General features: G+C 37.9%; 1 protein-coding gene across 4 annotated transcripts in view; it reads left to right on the plus strand.

Moving 5' to 3' along the window:
• Positions 1 to 309: 309 nt before the first annotated feature.
• The window catches only part of FCHO2 (FCH and mu domain containing endocytic adaptor 2), an 85,609-nt gene continuing 72,471 nt past the window's right edge, over positions 310 to 13,447 (plus strand). For all 4 annotated transcript variants that reach the window (XM_062600420.1, XM_062600422.1, XM_062600421.1 and 1 more), the window contains exons 1-3: positions 310 to 412; positions 10,853 to 10,944; positions 12,855 to 12,929. In XM_062600420.1, coding sequence (XP_062456404.1) covers positions 380 to 412; positions 10,853 to 10,944; positions 12,855 to 12,929 — 200 coding nt within the window. In that variant the 5' untranslated portion in view covers positions 310 to 379. The remainder of the gene's footprint in view (positions 413 to 10,852; positions 10,945 to 12,854; positions 12,930 to 13,447) is intronic.

Raw genomic sequence — 13,447 nt, forward strand, 5'->3', positions numbered from 1 at the left:
GGAGGGGCGGCACCAACGGCTGCGCCGCGCGCCCTCCCCTCCGCCCCCCGGCCAGGTGAGGGGCCCAACGGCCGCACCACGGCCGCACGCCAGGTGTGGCGCCGGCACCGCGCGCTGCGCGCATGCGCCCGCCGCTCCAGCGCCCGGCTGGGGGAGGAGCGCGAGGCGCCTGCGCAGGAGCGGCAGCCGCGGCGCCCGCCCGCGGCGCGGCGCGGCGCATGCGCGCTGGGGCGGGGGCTGGGGTGGCGGAGCCGTGTGGAAGGGGGCGGCCGCACCGTAACGGGAAGGGCGGCGCGCCGCGGCGGCGCCTGTTTCCTCCGGCGGCTGAGGCGGTCGGGGCCGGGCCGCGCTCACCGGGGGCCGGGGCGGCGGCGGCGGGATGATGATGGCGTACTTCGTGGAGAGCTTCTGGGTAGGGACGGGGCGGCACGGGGCAGAGCAGGGCACGGGCAGAGCAGGGCACGGGGCAGCCGGGGTCTCCCGGAGAAACGGCCTCGGCCCTTCCGCCACCCGGCGACTGGGCTGGGGCCTTGCCGCGGGGAGCGCGCGCCGCGGCGGGGGCCGCGGCCACCCCGGCCCCCGGGCGCGGCTGGCGGCGGCGGGCCGGGGGACGCGGGCTGCCTGCGCGCGCCGCCGCTGCGCGCTCCCGGGGGGCGCCGGCGCCGGCGGAGCGAGCGGCCGCTCGGCCGGCGGCGGCGCAGCCCGCGGCGGGGCGCGGGGACCGTCGCGCCGAGCCGCCGCCTCGCCCGGCGCCGCTGCGCGAGGGTCCGCGGGCGGCACGGGGGGGAGGGGGAGGAGGAGGAGGAGGAGGGTGTCGAGGGCCGGGGCGGCCACGAACCGGCGACGCTTTGCTGAGGGGGTCTCGTTGAGCGTGGCTTCGCCTGGAGCCTGGCCTCCCTTCCGTAAGCCTCCCGAACAATGCGGTTGTTCGGGGGAAGCAGCTCGGACCGTGCTGTGCTGCGCGTGTAGCGCGCACACGCAGAGCTGCGCGGCAGAGCTCCATCCCGCTGTACCCGAGACTCACGGCCGTCTGCGTGTCGAAGGTACAGCCCGAGCTGCAGCCGGCCAGGGAGACAACAAACACCTTCCAGCCTGCTGTAGAAACGTAATTTGTCAGTCGCCTGGAAGAGAAGCGTTTTTTGAATGAATAGATAGATACGCTTCTATGGAAAAAAGCTTAAAATATGAAGTTGAATTCTTATTCAGTCTCACATGAATTAACGCTTGTATTCATTGCAGATGGATCTGGACTGAAACATTAAAATAAGTGTTCTTGTAATCATCAGGCATTTTGCAGCTCAATTGCTTTACTGCACGTTTGGTTTTTAGTATGTGGCTCTACCAGTTAGCAAGGAAAATGTAAAAGTGCCTATTTGACGAGACGTAAATAGGAAGAGGAGAAAATATTTTAGATGTCTGCTTTTTGTACTTAAACAGCATGTTCTCAGTGTTTAGAGAAAACTAATTTCACATACAGTATATTAGTCTTAAAAATAAAGCATAGTGCAAGCCTGGTTTTGTCTTTTGTTGGCAGCCATACATTTAACTTTGACTCTTTATTTTAACTCCTCTTTTAGATGGAATATTAAAATTCAGTGAAACAAAATACTAGTTTTGCTGTCTCATCATATAAATCTGTTTAATTTGAAGCTTCTCTGTTGGAGAGAGTTATTAAACTCGTGTCAAGTTTTTTTAAATCTGTTGTAAAACAATAAATTATTTTAATATAAAAATTTACACTTTCAAAAAGTTAATCTCTCCTACTAGGAATAAAGTAAAGTAACAGTTGTTAATTAGCTATCTAAAGTGAAATCAAATATTTTGCAAATGAAATGTGTTGTTTAATAAAACTTTAATATGTTCCTTTAGCTGTTTGTCTGATCAACTGTGTTTTATGCTGGTAATAAGTCAGTAATGCTGTTAGATTAGTAAAGGTAGTGGGCCATTCCCATGTGTTCGGTTGCCCTGTCTGTGTCTTCGTAAATGCTAACAGTAAATATGAGATAGTAGACGTACTCAAACCTCCCTCCCATTCTCCATTACTGCTCTACAAAGCCTCTGCCATATAGCTAGTTTGGAAGTCTCCTAACGTGGGTTTGGCAGTGAGTGCCAAGAGAAGGAGGTTTTCTTCTGTTAGTACAAATCATCTACCTCCAAAAATTTCTTAAAGTAGAAAAACAAGCATACTCATCTTGCTTGCCTTGCAGTTATGACAAAGACACTAGACAAGGTCTGAAACTTGAAAAATTGTCAAAGAAACATTTGCAATACCATGGACAGGGTTTTCTTTTGTTTAGAAGTAAAATCAAAAGGAATGGGGATTGCTGCTACTTTGTGATGTGGGTAAATATCTTCCAAGAATAACTGTGTTGTTTAAATATGGTGGTTTTTATGTCTGAAAGTAGTGAGTTTCTGTAGGGCCTGGGAACCAGACTTAATACAAGTTCATGCATTTTGAGTCATTTGGTTTGTCTGTTTTGGTCAACCTTTCAGAATGGGTTACTGTTCAGAACTGTTACTGTAGTATTTTGTAAGATACGGGATACAAACCCTTTATATGCTTTGAAACATGGTGACAGAATTAAGGTGAAACTTAGATGTTTGCTGTGGAAATACGCTGAATGTGTAATGACTAGAAAATGAAATAAGCTGATAAATAGAAGGAGAGATGGTGTTGCATAGAACTTCAGAATTGTGTCTTGTTTCTCACTTTTGCACTGGGCAAAACCTTCTGCCTTCTACCATAAGTTTCCTCATCTGTGAAATGGAGTGCTTATACTCTATGAAGTATTGACTTGGGGATGAATCTACACAGTATAATTAATATTTAATTATGCATGTACGTGCTGTCATCTATTTTTCTCTGAAATTGTGCATTGAAAATTGAACTCCGGACGATCTGCTGTAGAAGGTCATTTACTGATTCAATAACTTTCTGTAAGTGGTAGGAAAAGTGATCAGAAACTTGAGGGGCTTATCTGATTTTTTGAGAAGAGTGACATATACATGAATGTATGTCTTTTCTTACACACTGTTCTCTTTTAAGAATTTCCTAAAAAATACTCTCATGTAAACAAAACAAATCTTAGTTTCTTTATAGTAATAGTCTTGTAGTTTATCATTATAGATTTTCACACTGTACTACTATTAAGAGTATTTGAGTAGTTGCAGTTATTTTTGTAGGGAATATAAGAAAAATGCGCTTTCTCTGAGATGGTTTTGGACCTGTCAACTGCTCCTAAGATGTCATTGGAAGATAAACAAAGCTATTTTTAGGACATGTAAAATTGAAGCACGCAGGCCTTTCTGTGACTTGAAAAAACTAGGGGTCTGCAAGTATACAATACAGTTCAGTACTCTAGAGCAGAGGTTTTAAAAGTCAGTAGAATACAGTTAGTTTTTGTGCTATCAAAAATTACAAACAAATAGTACAGGCTATAAATGACTGATTCTTTGGCTTTGATTCTTATGACTGAGTTTCAGGCATTCGAGTCACATGGCCAAACATTCCCAACTCCTAATTAGGACGTTGTCATAAAACATTGGATGCTTGCTGCTATGTGTGCGCTATATCAAAGCAATGATGTAATTTGAAAGGAAGACTTTCATAAGTTATTCCATTATACATAATTAGCTTTTGTCACTTTGAGTACACTGATACTGGTTCATTGACTTACTCCTTTCTTAGCACTATTAGGAAGTATTGCACAAGCATTGATGTAAGTTTGATTTTAAACTGATTGGTTGAATGGTGCAGGTGATGCTGTTATTGAAAATCTATTACACTGTATTAAGCAAAATGAGACACTTCTAAGATAATATATATTTCCTATTTCTTTTTTAAATTAACTTGATAATTTTGTTAGAAGTTCTGGGTATAGCTGAAAATTGGTCTCTTCCTAATGCTGTGTATGTTAACTGGAAATTTTGTGATCTAAAAATGTGTGTTTAAATTAGCTTTGGGGTTTTTTTTTTCTTCTTTTTAATTACTTAATGTTACCTGTAGCTTTTGAGAGTGTGGTTGTGAGGAATATTCCTTTATTTCCAGGAGATTTTGTAACACGTAAGAACTGGCTGTATCCAGAGTTAATAGTCCAACAACTTGGGGAAGAGACTTATTCTAATAAATATAAGGCATATTTTTTTATGTGCTTATGTAATATGCTTGACATGGAGACTTGTCATGCTTCCATCTGGACTTTCATTCATGTGTTTACGCAGGGCTACTCGTCTGTTTGGCATTTAGTTGGATGCTCAGTTTCAGGGGAGCTGTTGTGCAATATTTGTTGAGTCTCCTCCCTCTGTGTTTGTGCGTTTCATCTGGCTGGAAACTTTCCCTCTTTGTCTTGAAAATATTTTTAATTATCTACATATACAGAAAAAAATACGTATGTCCTCTTCCACATGCATAGAGCTTTTATGGGTATGGGTTTTTTTTGATATCTGACCTTTAATTTATTGAAACTGGAAGGAAGAAATTGAAATTGTCACATCCATTTTGTTTTAGACTTGCTCAAAACTTCTGGAACTGAAGAAGATACTTGTGTTACTTGGGCCGTCAGGGATCTACCTTTTTATATTTTTAGATGCTCTCAGTTTTCTTTTAGTTCTTTCAGAGACAATGTAATTGAAAATTAACTACTGATAGCAACTTTGAAAAACATTACACTGTAGTATTTATCAGAAGAAAATTTTCATGTATACAGTGTCCGTAGTAAATTAAGTAAGCTCATTTTAAACAGTAGGAAGCAGTAACAGTTTAAATAACTTGTGTGATAAACACTACAGTGTTTATCAGAGCATCTAAAATGAGTTTGTTTTAAGTTTACTTAGGGTTAGGTGAAGTTCTATTGCTTTATTTCATTGAAGTCTTACTCCCTTAAGAGTGAATGAAAACAAATCAACATGAATAAACCATAACAAATAGTATATGTTTCCAAAGCATGTAGGTAAAGAAGATTTTTATGATTAATATTTGTAACTTTAATTTTAGAAGTATAGAAGTGAACTCCCAATCTATCATTCTGGTACACTTGTATTTGTAAATTAGTAGTTAGACAGGGTATGAACATGCAGTCTGTTCTGTTAATTACTATTTGTAAATTAATAGTTAAGATATTTTGTAAGCTGTGTTAATCAAATCTTGCAGTTGTTGAAAAGCTACATATAGTTTCAGAAAATAACTAATTTGAAGTTTATTAGTTTTAAATGCTATTTCTGTGGTCATTTTTTTTCTCAGGAAGGTTATTTAGTCACAGATATTCTCTATTCCTCTTGTATTTGATGTTGTGTAGAATACACTGCTGTTAAATGCCATTTTGCAATACAACCGAGTATTGCATGTCTGTTTTAACATTCAGAACCCCCTAATTTTGTTGTGGAGTGCTAAATCTTGTGCCTTGCTAATAAAAGGAGGTTGTGCTTTTCCCCTTCCCGCTGCCCCAAACACACACGTGGGTTATGGGTTGGTTGCCTGCAGTTTTTAGGTGGCGTATCGGTGCAGCTCTAGAACGTTCTTGAAACGGGCAGAATTTTGCTGTTGAGAGGACTTTTATGCTGGAAGGATTCTCTTTAGTAGGATTCTTGCCTGCATAGGATGTTGATTAGGGGTGTATTTTTTTTTTTCACACTCTTAACTGACATTGTCATGTAGGCAGTACTTTTAAGTATAAAACTTGCTGTAGGACAGCCTCTCTGGAACTGAGCAAAACAAGAGGCAAAAGATAGAGATTTTTCTGTTCTTGAAGCAAGTAACTTTCTTGCCTGTATTCATTCTGTTCTAGGCTTTTCCTTTTTATGTATGTGTGTAATGTTTAGCATTCATCAAACAAGAGGGGCTCTTTTGGGGGTCATATTTCACTTATATATCATGTTTGCCATATACAGTTGTAAGGTTGAAAATATGAATAACAGAGGCTAAATCTGATTTGTTTAACCCAAGTGACAGCACTTAATATTTTGGATTCAGCAGTTCTACTCAGCTTGAAAAGATTTTCAAAATTACGGTGGGTTTTTAGTACAACCAGTAGTTTTATCTGTGACCTAAAACCTAGCAAGAGGTTGAGGAATTAGTTTGTGCTTGACAAACCATTAGATACTGTGTATTCATTCATTCTGGTGGAATATAGGGAAATATGAATGAGTAATTTGGGTGCTAGGCTCCTTTCTGGATAAAAAGGTTTCTTTATAGTTGTGCTTTCAATACAAGTTCAGAAAAGCCATTTTAGGACAGCCTGGCTGGGGTTCTCCTGATCTGTATGGGGTTGCTGTTTATAATAAATGGAATAATGATCGAAACCATAAGAACAAGAATCCATTAAAATATGCGTACCTCCTAGAACATTAATTTTGTTTTTCTTACTACTACAATTTTTTTGGTTGGTCTCTTTTTCAGTAAGGCTATAATGGTACGTCAAAACTAGGATTTGAAAATTAAAATTTAGAGATTAATTTACTTCAAATGCTCAAAAAACGAGAGCTAGATAGAGACGTAAATATTTTATGGTTTTTAAAAAAATTGTGATTAATTTGAAACAACATTTCTGAATGTTGCAACTTGAGTACTTGCTTGCTTGTGGGCTTGGGAAGCTTTTTTTTAAAAAGGATTAAAGGTTTTGACTTAAGTGACTTATAATAAAACGTATAGTTTTCTCATTCTGTTCTATTCCTTTAGCATGATGTGGTAATGTGATCGTGTTTGGAAGGCTGAATAGAGGTGAAGGATAATCATGCATACTTGGCCACTACTAATGTAGGTTATAAAAGCATAGGTTAAAATGATGGCAGTTTGCCTATTGTTGAATGTTTCTTACTTTGCTGAATTTGGTTAGGAACAAAATATCTGAATGTCTTTGGTCAGTCTTCTGAAGTTTGACCAAAATCAAAAGGTGTTTAAGTACCTGTGCCTTTTAATGTCTCACTTGCTAAGTTTTGCCATCAAAACAGTGTTTGTAGCTGTCCTCTTCTTTCTTCTACTGACTAAGTGAGTACTAAATATCTGAACAGTTGTGGAAACTTTAGAGGAACTTTAATAATTAAGGGATGTTTGTTTACATTAGGTAAAAAGAGGGTATTATATAGAGAGTATTAGCTTTTTGCACTGATATGCATTGATGTTGAAAGGTTTTAGTCCAAAGTAGACAAAGCCTATACTTACACAATTTGATCAGAAACATAGGAAATAAATACTGCTACAGATTCCCTCAGATTTCTGTTTACTATATCAAATGTAGGTTTAAAATTCAGAATTATCCTTATATGTAGAAACAAAAACTTATTCTTAAAAAATTTTAAAGTCTAATAAAAATAGTTTAGCAAAAGAGGGAGTTCCTGTAATCTGTTTCCTGTTATGCACAAGTCATGGAAATACTGCATTCTGACTTGATGGTTGCTGACAGGGTTACTTTCATTTCCATGAGAAAATCATAGCAGTTAGTTTTTGATGAAGGGAAATGGAAGGACTCTGCCCTCACTTTCTGTGGTTCTAGTTTATTTTGTATGCAAAGTGATCAGTAGTGTCTTATTGTAGGCTTATTTAGATGAAGTGTTTACATGTATTAGAAGTCTTTCTTCCTATGGCTTTCTGTCAGTGGGCATATACATTACATCTGCTCTTCTATGGCATTGCCAAATGGTAAATCTGAACAAGAAGATCAGCTTCTGAAAGGAGTTTTGTTAGCTCTAGTGAAAAAGGAAAAAACTCTTAATAAAATTCTAAGTAATTAAATGGAGACTGCATGGATAGGAGACCACTTCAATGGTACATTCTCATACACAGTTTTATGGTTGTTTTTGCAAAATCATGACAGCGTCGTCCTCAACAGACGACATTTTACCCCCACGATGATATTCACAGAATGGTCTTTCAAACTGATCAGGAAGTATGTTGCATATAACCTCATAGGATATTATCCGTGATGAAGGATGTTCTCCTTTCTCCAAGATCTGGGCAACTGCTAGAGAAATCTGCATCTGACTTCACTGGCTTTCTATTAGCAGTCAACAGTAATTGCTTCTGTATGGGAGTGGAAGGTCTCAGTTCCATCAGCTGTCTACTGCATTTATTTATTTTTAAGTAGGCTAGTACTGGACTTTCAGTGACCTCAGCTATTGCTGTTGGCATGAGGAATTAGTGGATAAAAACACTTAATGAAGAAAAATTAGCTTGTCATATAGCTCCCATCTACAGAATTTTGCCCAACATGTTGGGGGGATGCTGAGGAAAAACAGCCCCCAAAAGAGCTGGTTTGTTGCCATATGTATGTATACACATACATGTGTGTCTTGCTGCTTTGTTTAAACCTTAATGTATCTTTCACATAATTTCTTGGATTAATAACTATTGATAACGTATAAGAATGTGGCTTTCAAAGGAATATTTTTAATTTGGAAAATATCTCTTCTGTTTCTCTGCTGTGCTTTCTGCTGTTGACGTGAGATCAAGAACAAGCAAAACTGACTAGAAAACTTCACTTAAGTGGAAAAATTAGTTTCTTTACTGTAAATTTCACTTACAGTCGGGGAACAAGAAGATCATGGGAATTGGGTGTTCTGAAATGTGCCATTTTGCAAAGCTTTACAAAGTTACGTTTGTGACAGATTATCAGTCCTCAGGAAGACTGCTGCCAGACACTGGGTCATGGCTATGCTACTCTTCCTGTATTTCTAAACAGGCAGGAAATTTATGGAGCTTCAGTATAGAAAAGATTAAAAGCTACCCCATTAGAAAAGTCACTTTAAAAGTTTATAAGCACTCTGTGTTCAGCACATTGTGTGCAATGTATTGGCTTAAATAGAAGAAACACTGTAATACAAGGGAAAGAGAGAACAGTTCATAAAGGAATATTTTATTAATTTTTCTGGAAGTAATGCTTAACACCTACTGATAAATGTTTATCTCTAGATTTGGACACGATAACTTCAGAATGGTTAAAGAAGTTAGTTTGATATCGTAACTGAAGATATCAGTGAGGATTTATAGAGTCATTCTGGCATTTCAGTAATGTGGTAGCATTCATCGGGTTTTATATAGAGTAAATATAGAAAGTTAATAAGGTAGCTATTACTGCTCCACTAATGAAAATTATTCTGTGCCTCAAACTGTGAGGAAAGATAGTTAAATATCAGAGAAAGAGTGTTAAAACTGTTTACGTTTTGCAGCGGTCCTATTCCTAATAGAAATAGGTCTGGCTTGCTCAAACATTATTTGTATCATGTGCAGAGTATTTAAAAACTTTTTTGTAGAACACTGTATTTGGTGTCGTTAATTGCTCCAAACAGCTTCCTGAACTTTTACAGTTAGACTGGTACTTGAAATAGTAAAACTATATAACAAAAATAAAAGCACAATTTATATATTTCCTATATATACTAGTTTATGTTCTTATCCTTTTTGTCAAACTTGTAAAATCCATATTCTGTAGATAGTTCTCTTTGCTATATTTTAATATATTCGGTTTAGCTCTGCTAATAGTTTTTACAGACCATTCTGTAATTGCAGTTACGCTAAATTGACTTGTATTTTGAGGCATTTTCTCAGGTTCCAACTTACTGCAACCTTAAGAACATTCATTTTATTTATTTATTTATTTATTTAATACTTGGAACAAATAAAGCTAATAATTCTAGGTAGCAATCTGAATCCAACTGCCTTCTTTCATCTGTTACTTGTGAATTGATTTTTGTGTATGTGTGGAGATCCTTTAAGGGAGCTTCTTATGCTAGTGATAAGACTGTTGTATTACCTGATATTTTTTACATTCAATGTAAGTGGGGCTACTGCTCTGACTGCTGCAAAGTTCTTCCATTCATCTGAAGGTGCTTCCACTTACTTAGGTTGCCAAATTGCTGCCTGCTCCATGCTTTCTGCTTCCACCTCTTCTGCTGTAGCTATACAGCTGTTTGTGTCCTCATAGTGATCTGGATTGCTGAACTTTGTTTGCCAGCTTTATTTTTCAGCTGTATAAGTTCCCTGATCATGTGTACCTTATGGCTACACAAACAAGTTGTTTCAGAACAAAAGGGACAGAAATGATTCATGGGATGTGTGACCATATCCTCAGGCTCCTCTCACTGGAAATGTAGAGCTGTCACTGTGAGAAGTCCAGGATCTGACTTCCCATCTTTCCTTCATTGCACTCTGAACATATGCGCAGTTTTCCTGCGGGCAGTGTTACTGTGTCGTTTGTAGCAGTGGCATTATGGGTCTGAAGATTATGTAAGGGAGGAGGGAAATGGATAGATCGACAGGAAAACTCTTCTCTTGTAGCAATGCTGTTACACCGTGCTATGCCTTGCCTTGTCTTCCTTTAATCCCCGTTGTTGCTTCCTCTCTTCTGGAGGAAGTTCAACAAGGTGCCAAAGTGATAAGCTGGCTGAGCATATTAACTGGCATTTAGGACAGTGTCTCAGTTTTAATGGTGAGATTCACCTTACTGATTGGAAAGTACTTAAAGTTTTAAAACCAAATTTAAGAGCAGACAGTTACCTGTGGAAAAGAAAAGATCAGTGGTTTTACCAATTTTGCAAAATGTTAGAAGATCTATAAAGTGTGAGGAGCTGGGGAAGTGGGATATCAGATGATCCCAAAATTTGAATTTCACTTTATTGGGAATAATGAAAGATAAGAGGAAATGGAAGGGGAAGGCAATGTTAAGTGTTTTCAATAAGTTAGGGAGTAAAAGAAAACAAGAGCTGAAGAAATCCAGAAAATAAATGCTTTTGAATATAGCCTAGAAATATATAACTGAAGAGATTTGATCAGTTGTTAAAAGACATACGTTTTATACTTTGTTCTGTAATTGCTTTAACATGTTGTGTTTGATAGTTTTGCTTTATTTTTATTAATCCTTAGGGGGAAAGGAACAATGGCTTTGACGTCCTGTATCACAACATGAAACACGGACATTTGTCAACAAAAGAATTAGCAGACTTTATTAGAGAAAGGTAAGTATTTATCTTTGTTAATCCTGGCTCTAACATACTGTTTGTGGTTTATATTTTTATGTTTATAAGTTTCTTGTTATGTGCTGCAGTAACATGCAAAATGTATATATTAAAATAAACAACATAAAGTATCTCAAATTCTACAAAAATATCTAGGCTTGTTCCTTTCACTTATGATTGAATAGTGACTGTTAACCATCAATTAATAACCAACTTCTGTTTTGAAGGTTGATTTAAATAAGAAAAATGGAAAGCTGGAAATGTCAGATTAAGTGTTGAGCTGTTTATTTAAATTGATCCCAGTTTTTCTTCATCTTTGGAAGAAAAGGAATAATTTCTTAACTAGTAAAAATTATATCAGTATTTCAATGTTTTTGGTCAGAGATATAGAATTAGGATATTAACAACTGACAGTAACATCTTTTAAAGTGATGCCTTTGGATTAAGATGGGAAAGTTATTTGCACATGGTGAAAATTGGACCAGGGACCCCCTGCAAGTTCTTCCTCAACCATAAATGAGATGCATCATCTTCCCCTCCTTTTACTAAGCTAATGATACGCTTATAAATTATTTATAAATTATTTATAAGTTAGATTTAAAATGTAATTGAGTTATTGTATTATACAACTTTGAGAAACATTTAAAAATAACATGCTTAATCCCCTTCTCCAAAACCTGTCCTGTTATGTTGGAAGTTCAGTAGATTTAAATACATGCTCCTCTGTCAAAGTTTCAGGTGACAACTACAACTTCTGTTTCCTGTTTTCAAAAGGAAATTCTTTGTCTTGAGAAGTGTTACTGTGAAGGAGAAATAAAGATATCTACCTCAACATAAGTGATTATAGGTATGATAAATTGAGAGAAAAGTAAATTCTTAATCTTCCTTTTTTTTTCTTTTTTTCCCTTTTTTTCCCTACTGCCCACAAATAAAGGTATTACAGGTAGCAAAATTACTTCAAGCTTTTGTAATTTCAAGAAGTGTTTGTTGAAATCAAGGATGATTTCAAACCTAAGATGCCACTATATATTGAGTATTTATTTAGGGCCAAAAGTTAAATAGCACGTATCGTTAGCTTAGTAAAAGGAGGAGAAGATGATGCATCTCATTTATGGCTGAGGAAGAACTTGCAGAGAGTCTCTGGTCCAATACATTGTATGTGTCTGTTATTCCATGGCAGTTGCCTCAGCACAGGCTCTAATAAGGAAATCTATGGTGATCCTAGGATTTTGGCTCTCAAAAAGACAAGTAGTGGTTTTGAATTCAGGAAAGTGTAGTTAAACTTTGTTTAGGGGAAAAGGACATCCAAGTGAAATCAGCATGTACAGAGAGAACCTTCTTTAAAAATAAATACAAACAACAGAACACTGTACTATAGTGATTTCCAAACTCAAACATCAGAATACTTTCAGAAATACAGTAGTAATTTCTCCAACCTAAATCTACAAAAAGAGAAGACAAAGTCCCATTTTATTTGCACTGAACAAATGTGCTTTCTCAGTAAGTGTTCAGCTTTTTATTCCAATGTTTTTGTTACAAATATATTTGATGTTGTTGCTTTCTAAATCTGTAGTATTTAGACTATGTTAGGCAGGTGATCATTATGTCACTTTGTATTAATTGTTTCTAAGGACTGTTAAAGATAGAGGGAAAACAACAAGAAAGAGAGGAATCATCTTATGCAAATCTTGAGCTCTTGGATTTTATTTATTTGTATTTCCAAGCAGTATTCTACCACAGTCTTCTCAGTCAGATTTTTAACGTACTTACAAGCTTTTGCATATACCTTTTGAGGAGTCATTAGTATCTAGTTTTTTTCAGCTCAACTAAGAGTCCTGTGCTCTGCGCTTTTAGAATGCTCTGTCTTGAAAAACTGCATTTATTATGCTTTTGATTGCTTTCATTGACAGGGCTACAATAGAGGAGGCGTATTCAAGGTCAATGACAAAACTAGCCAAATCAGCAAGCAATTACACACAACTTGGGTAAGTAAGTGTGTATAAAAGTGAAATAATTAATTACATAAGTGTTAGGAATCAAGTTTGATTCTGACTGTTTTATTGATGATGTTGAAGGATCAGTGGGTACTGTAACTTCACCACTTCAAAAGCCTTGGTTCTTAAGCTACCATGTAACTATGACTAAAGAAAAAAAGAAAAGGAAAGGACAGTACAGCTCTTTACTCCTGGTTAAAAAAAAAAGACATGAAGGAACGGTATGTTCCTCCGTGGTTAAAGTTGAGTTCATTTCAGACGTGGTAAAGAGCATGACTTTCTATTCTGTGTGCTCAGGCTTGTGAGGAGAGAACATATGGTCTGCAAATGTGGCAGTAAATTTATTTCCATTGTTTCTATTTTTTCAAGTGTTAATGCTGTCCTCAGAGGTCTTAAGAATGAGACTTTTCAATACTAGTCCTATTCCGTAGTTTTATTAGAATTTTATACACAGGATATGAATTTAAACATTAGAATGATTAATGAATGTTTTTTCATTAGAAAGATAA

The sequence above is a fragment of the Rhea pennata genome, chromosome Z, assembly GCF_028389875.1.
Source record: "Rhea pennata isolate bPtePen1 chromosome Z, bPtePen1.pri, whole genome shotgun sequence".
In the NCBI taxonomy this organism is placed as follows: Eukaryota; Metazoa; Chordata; class Aves; order Rheiformes; family Rheidae; genus Rhea; species Rhea pennata.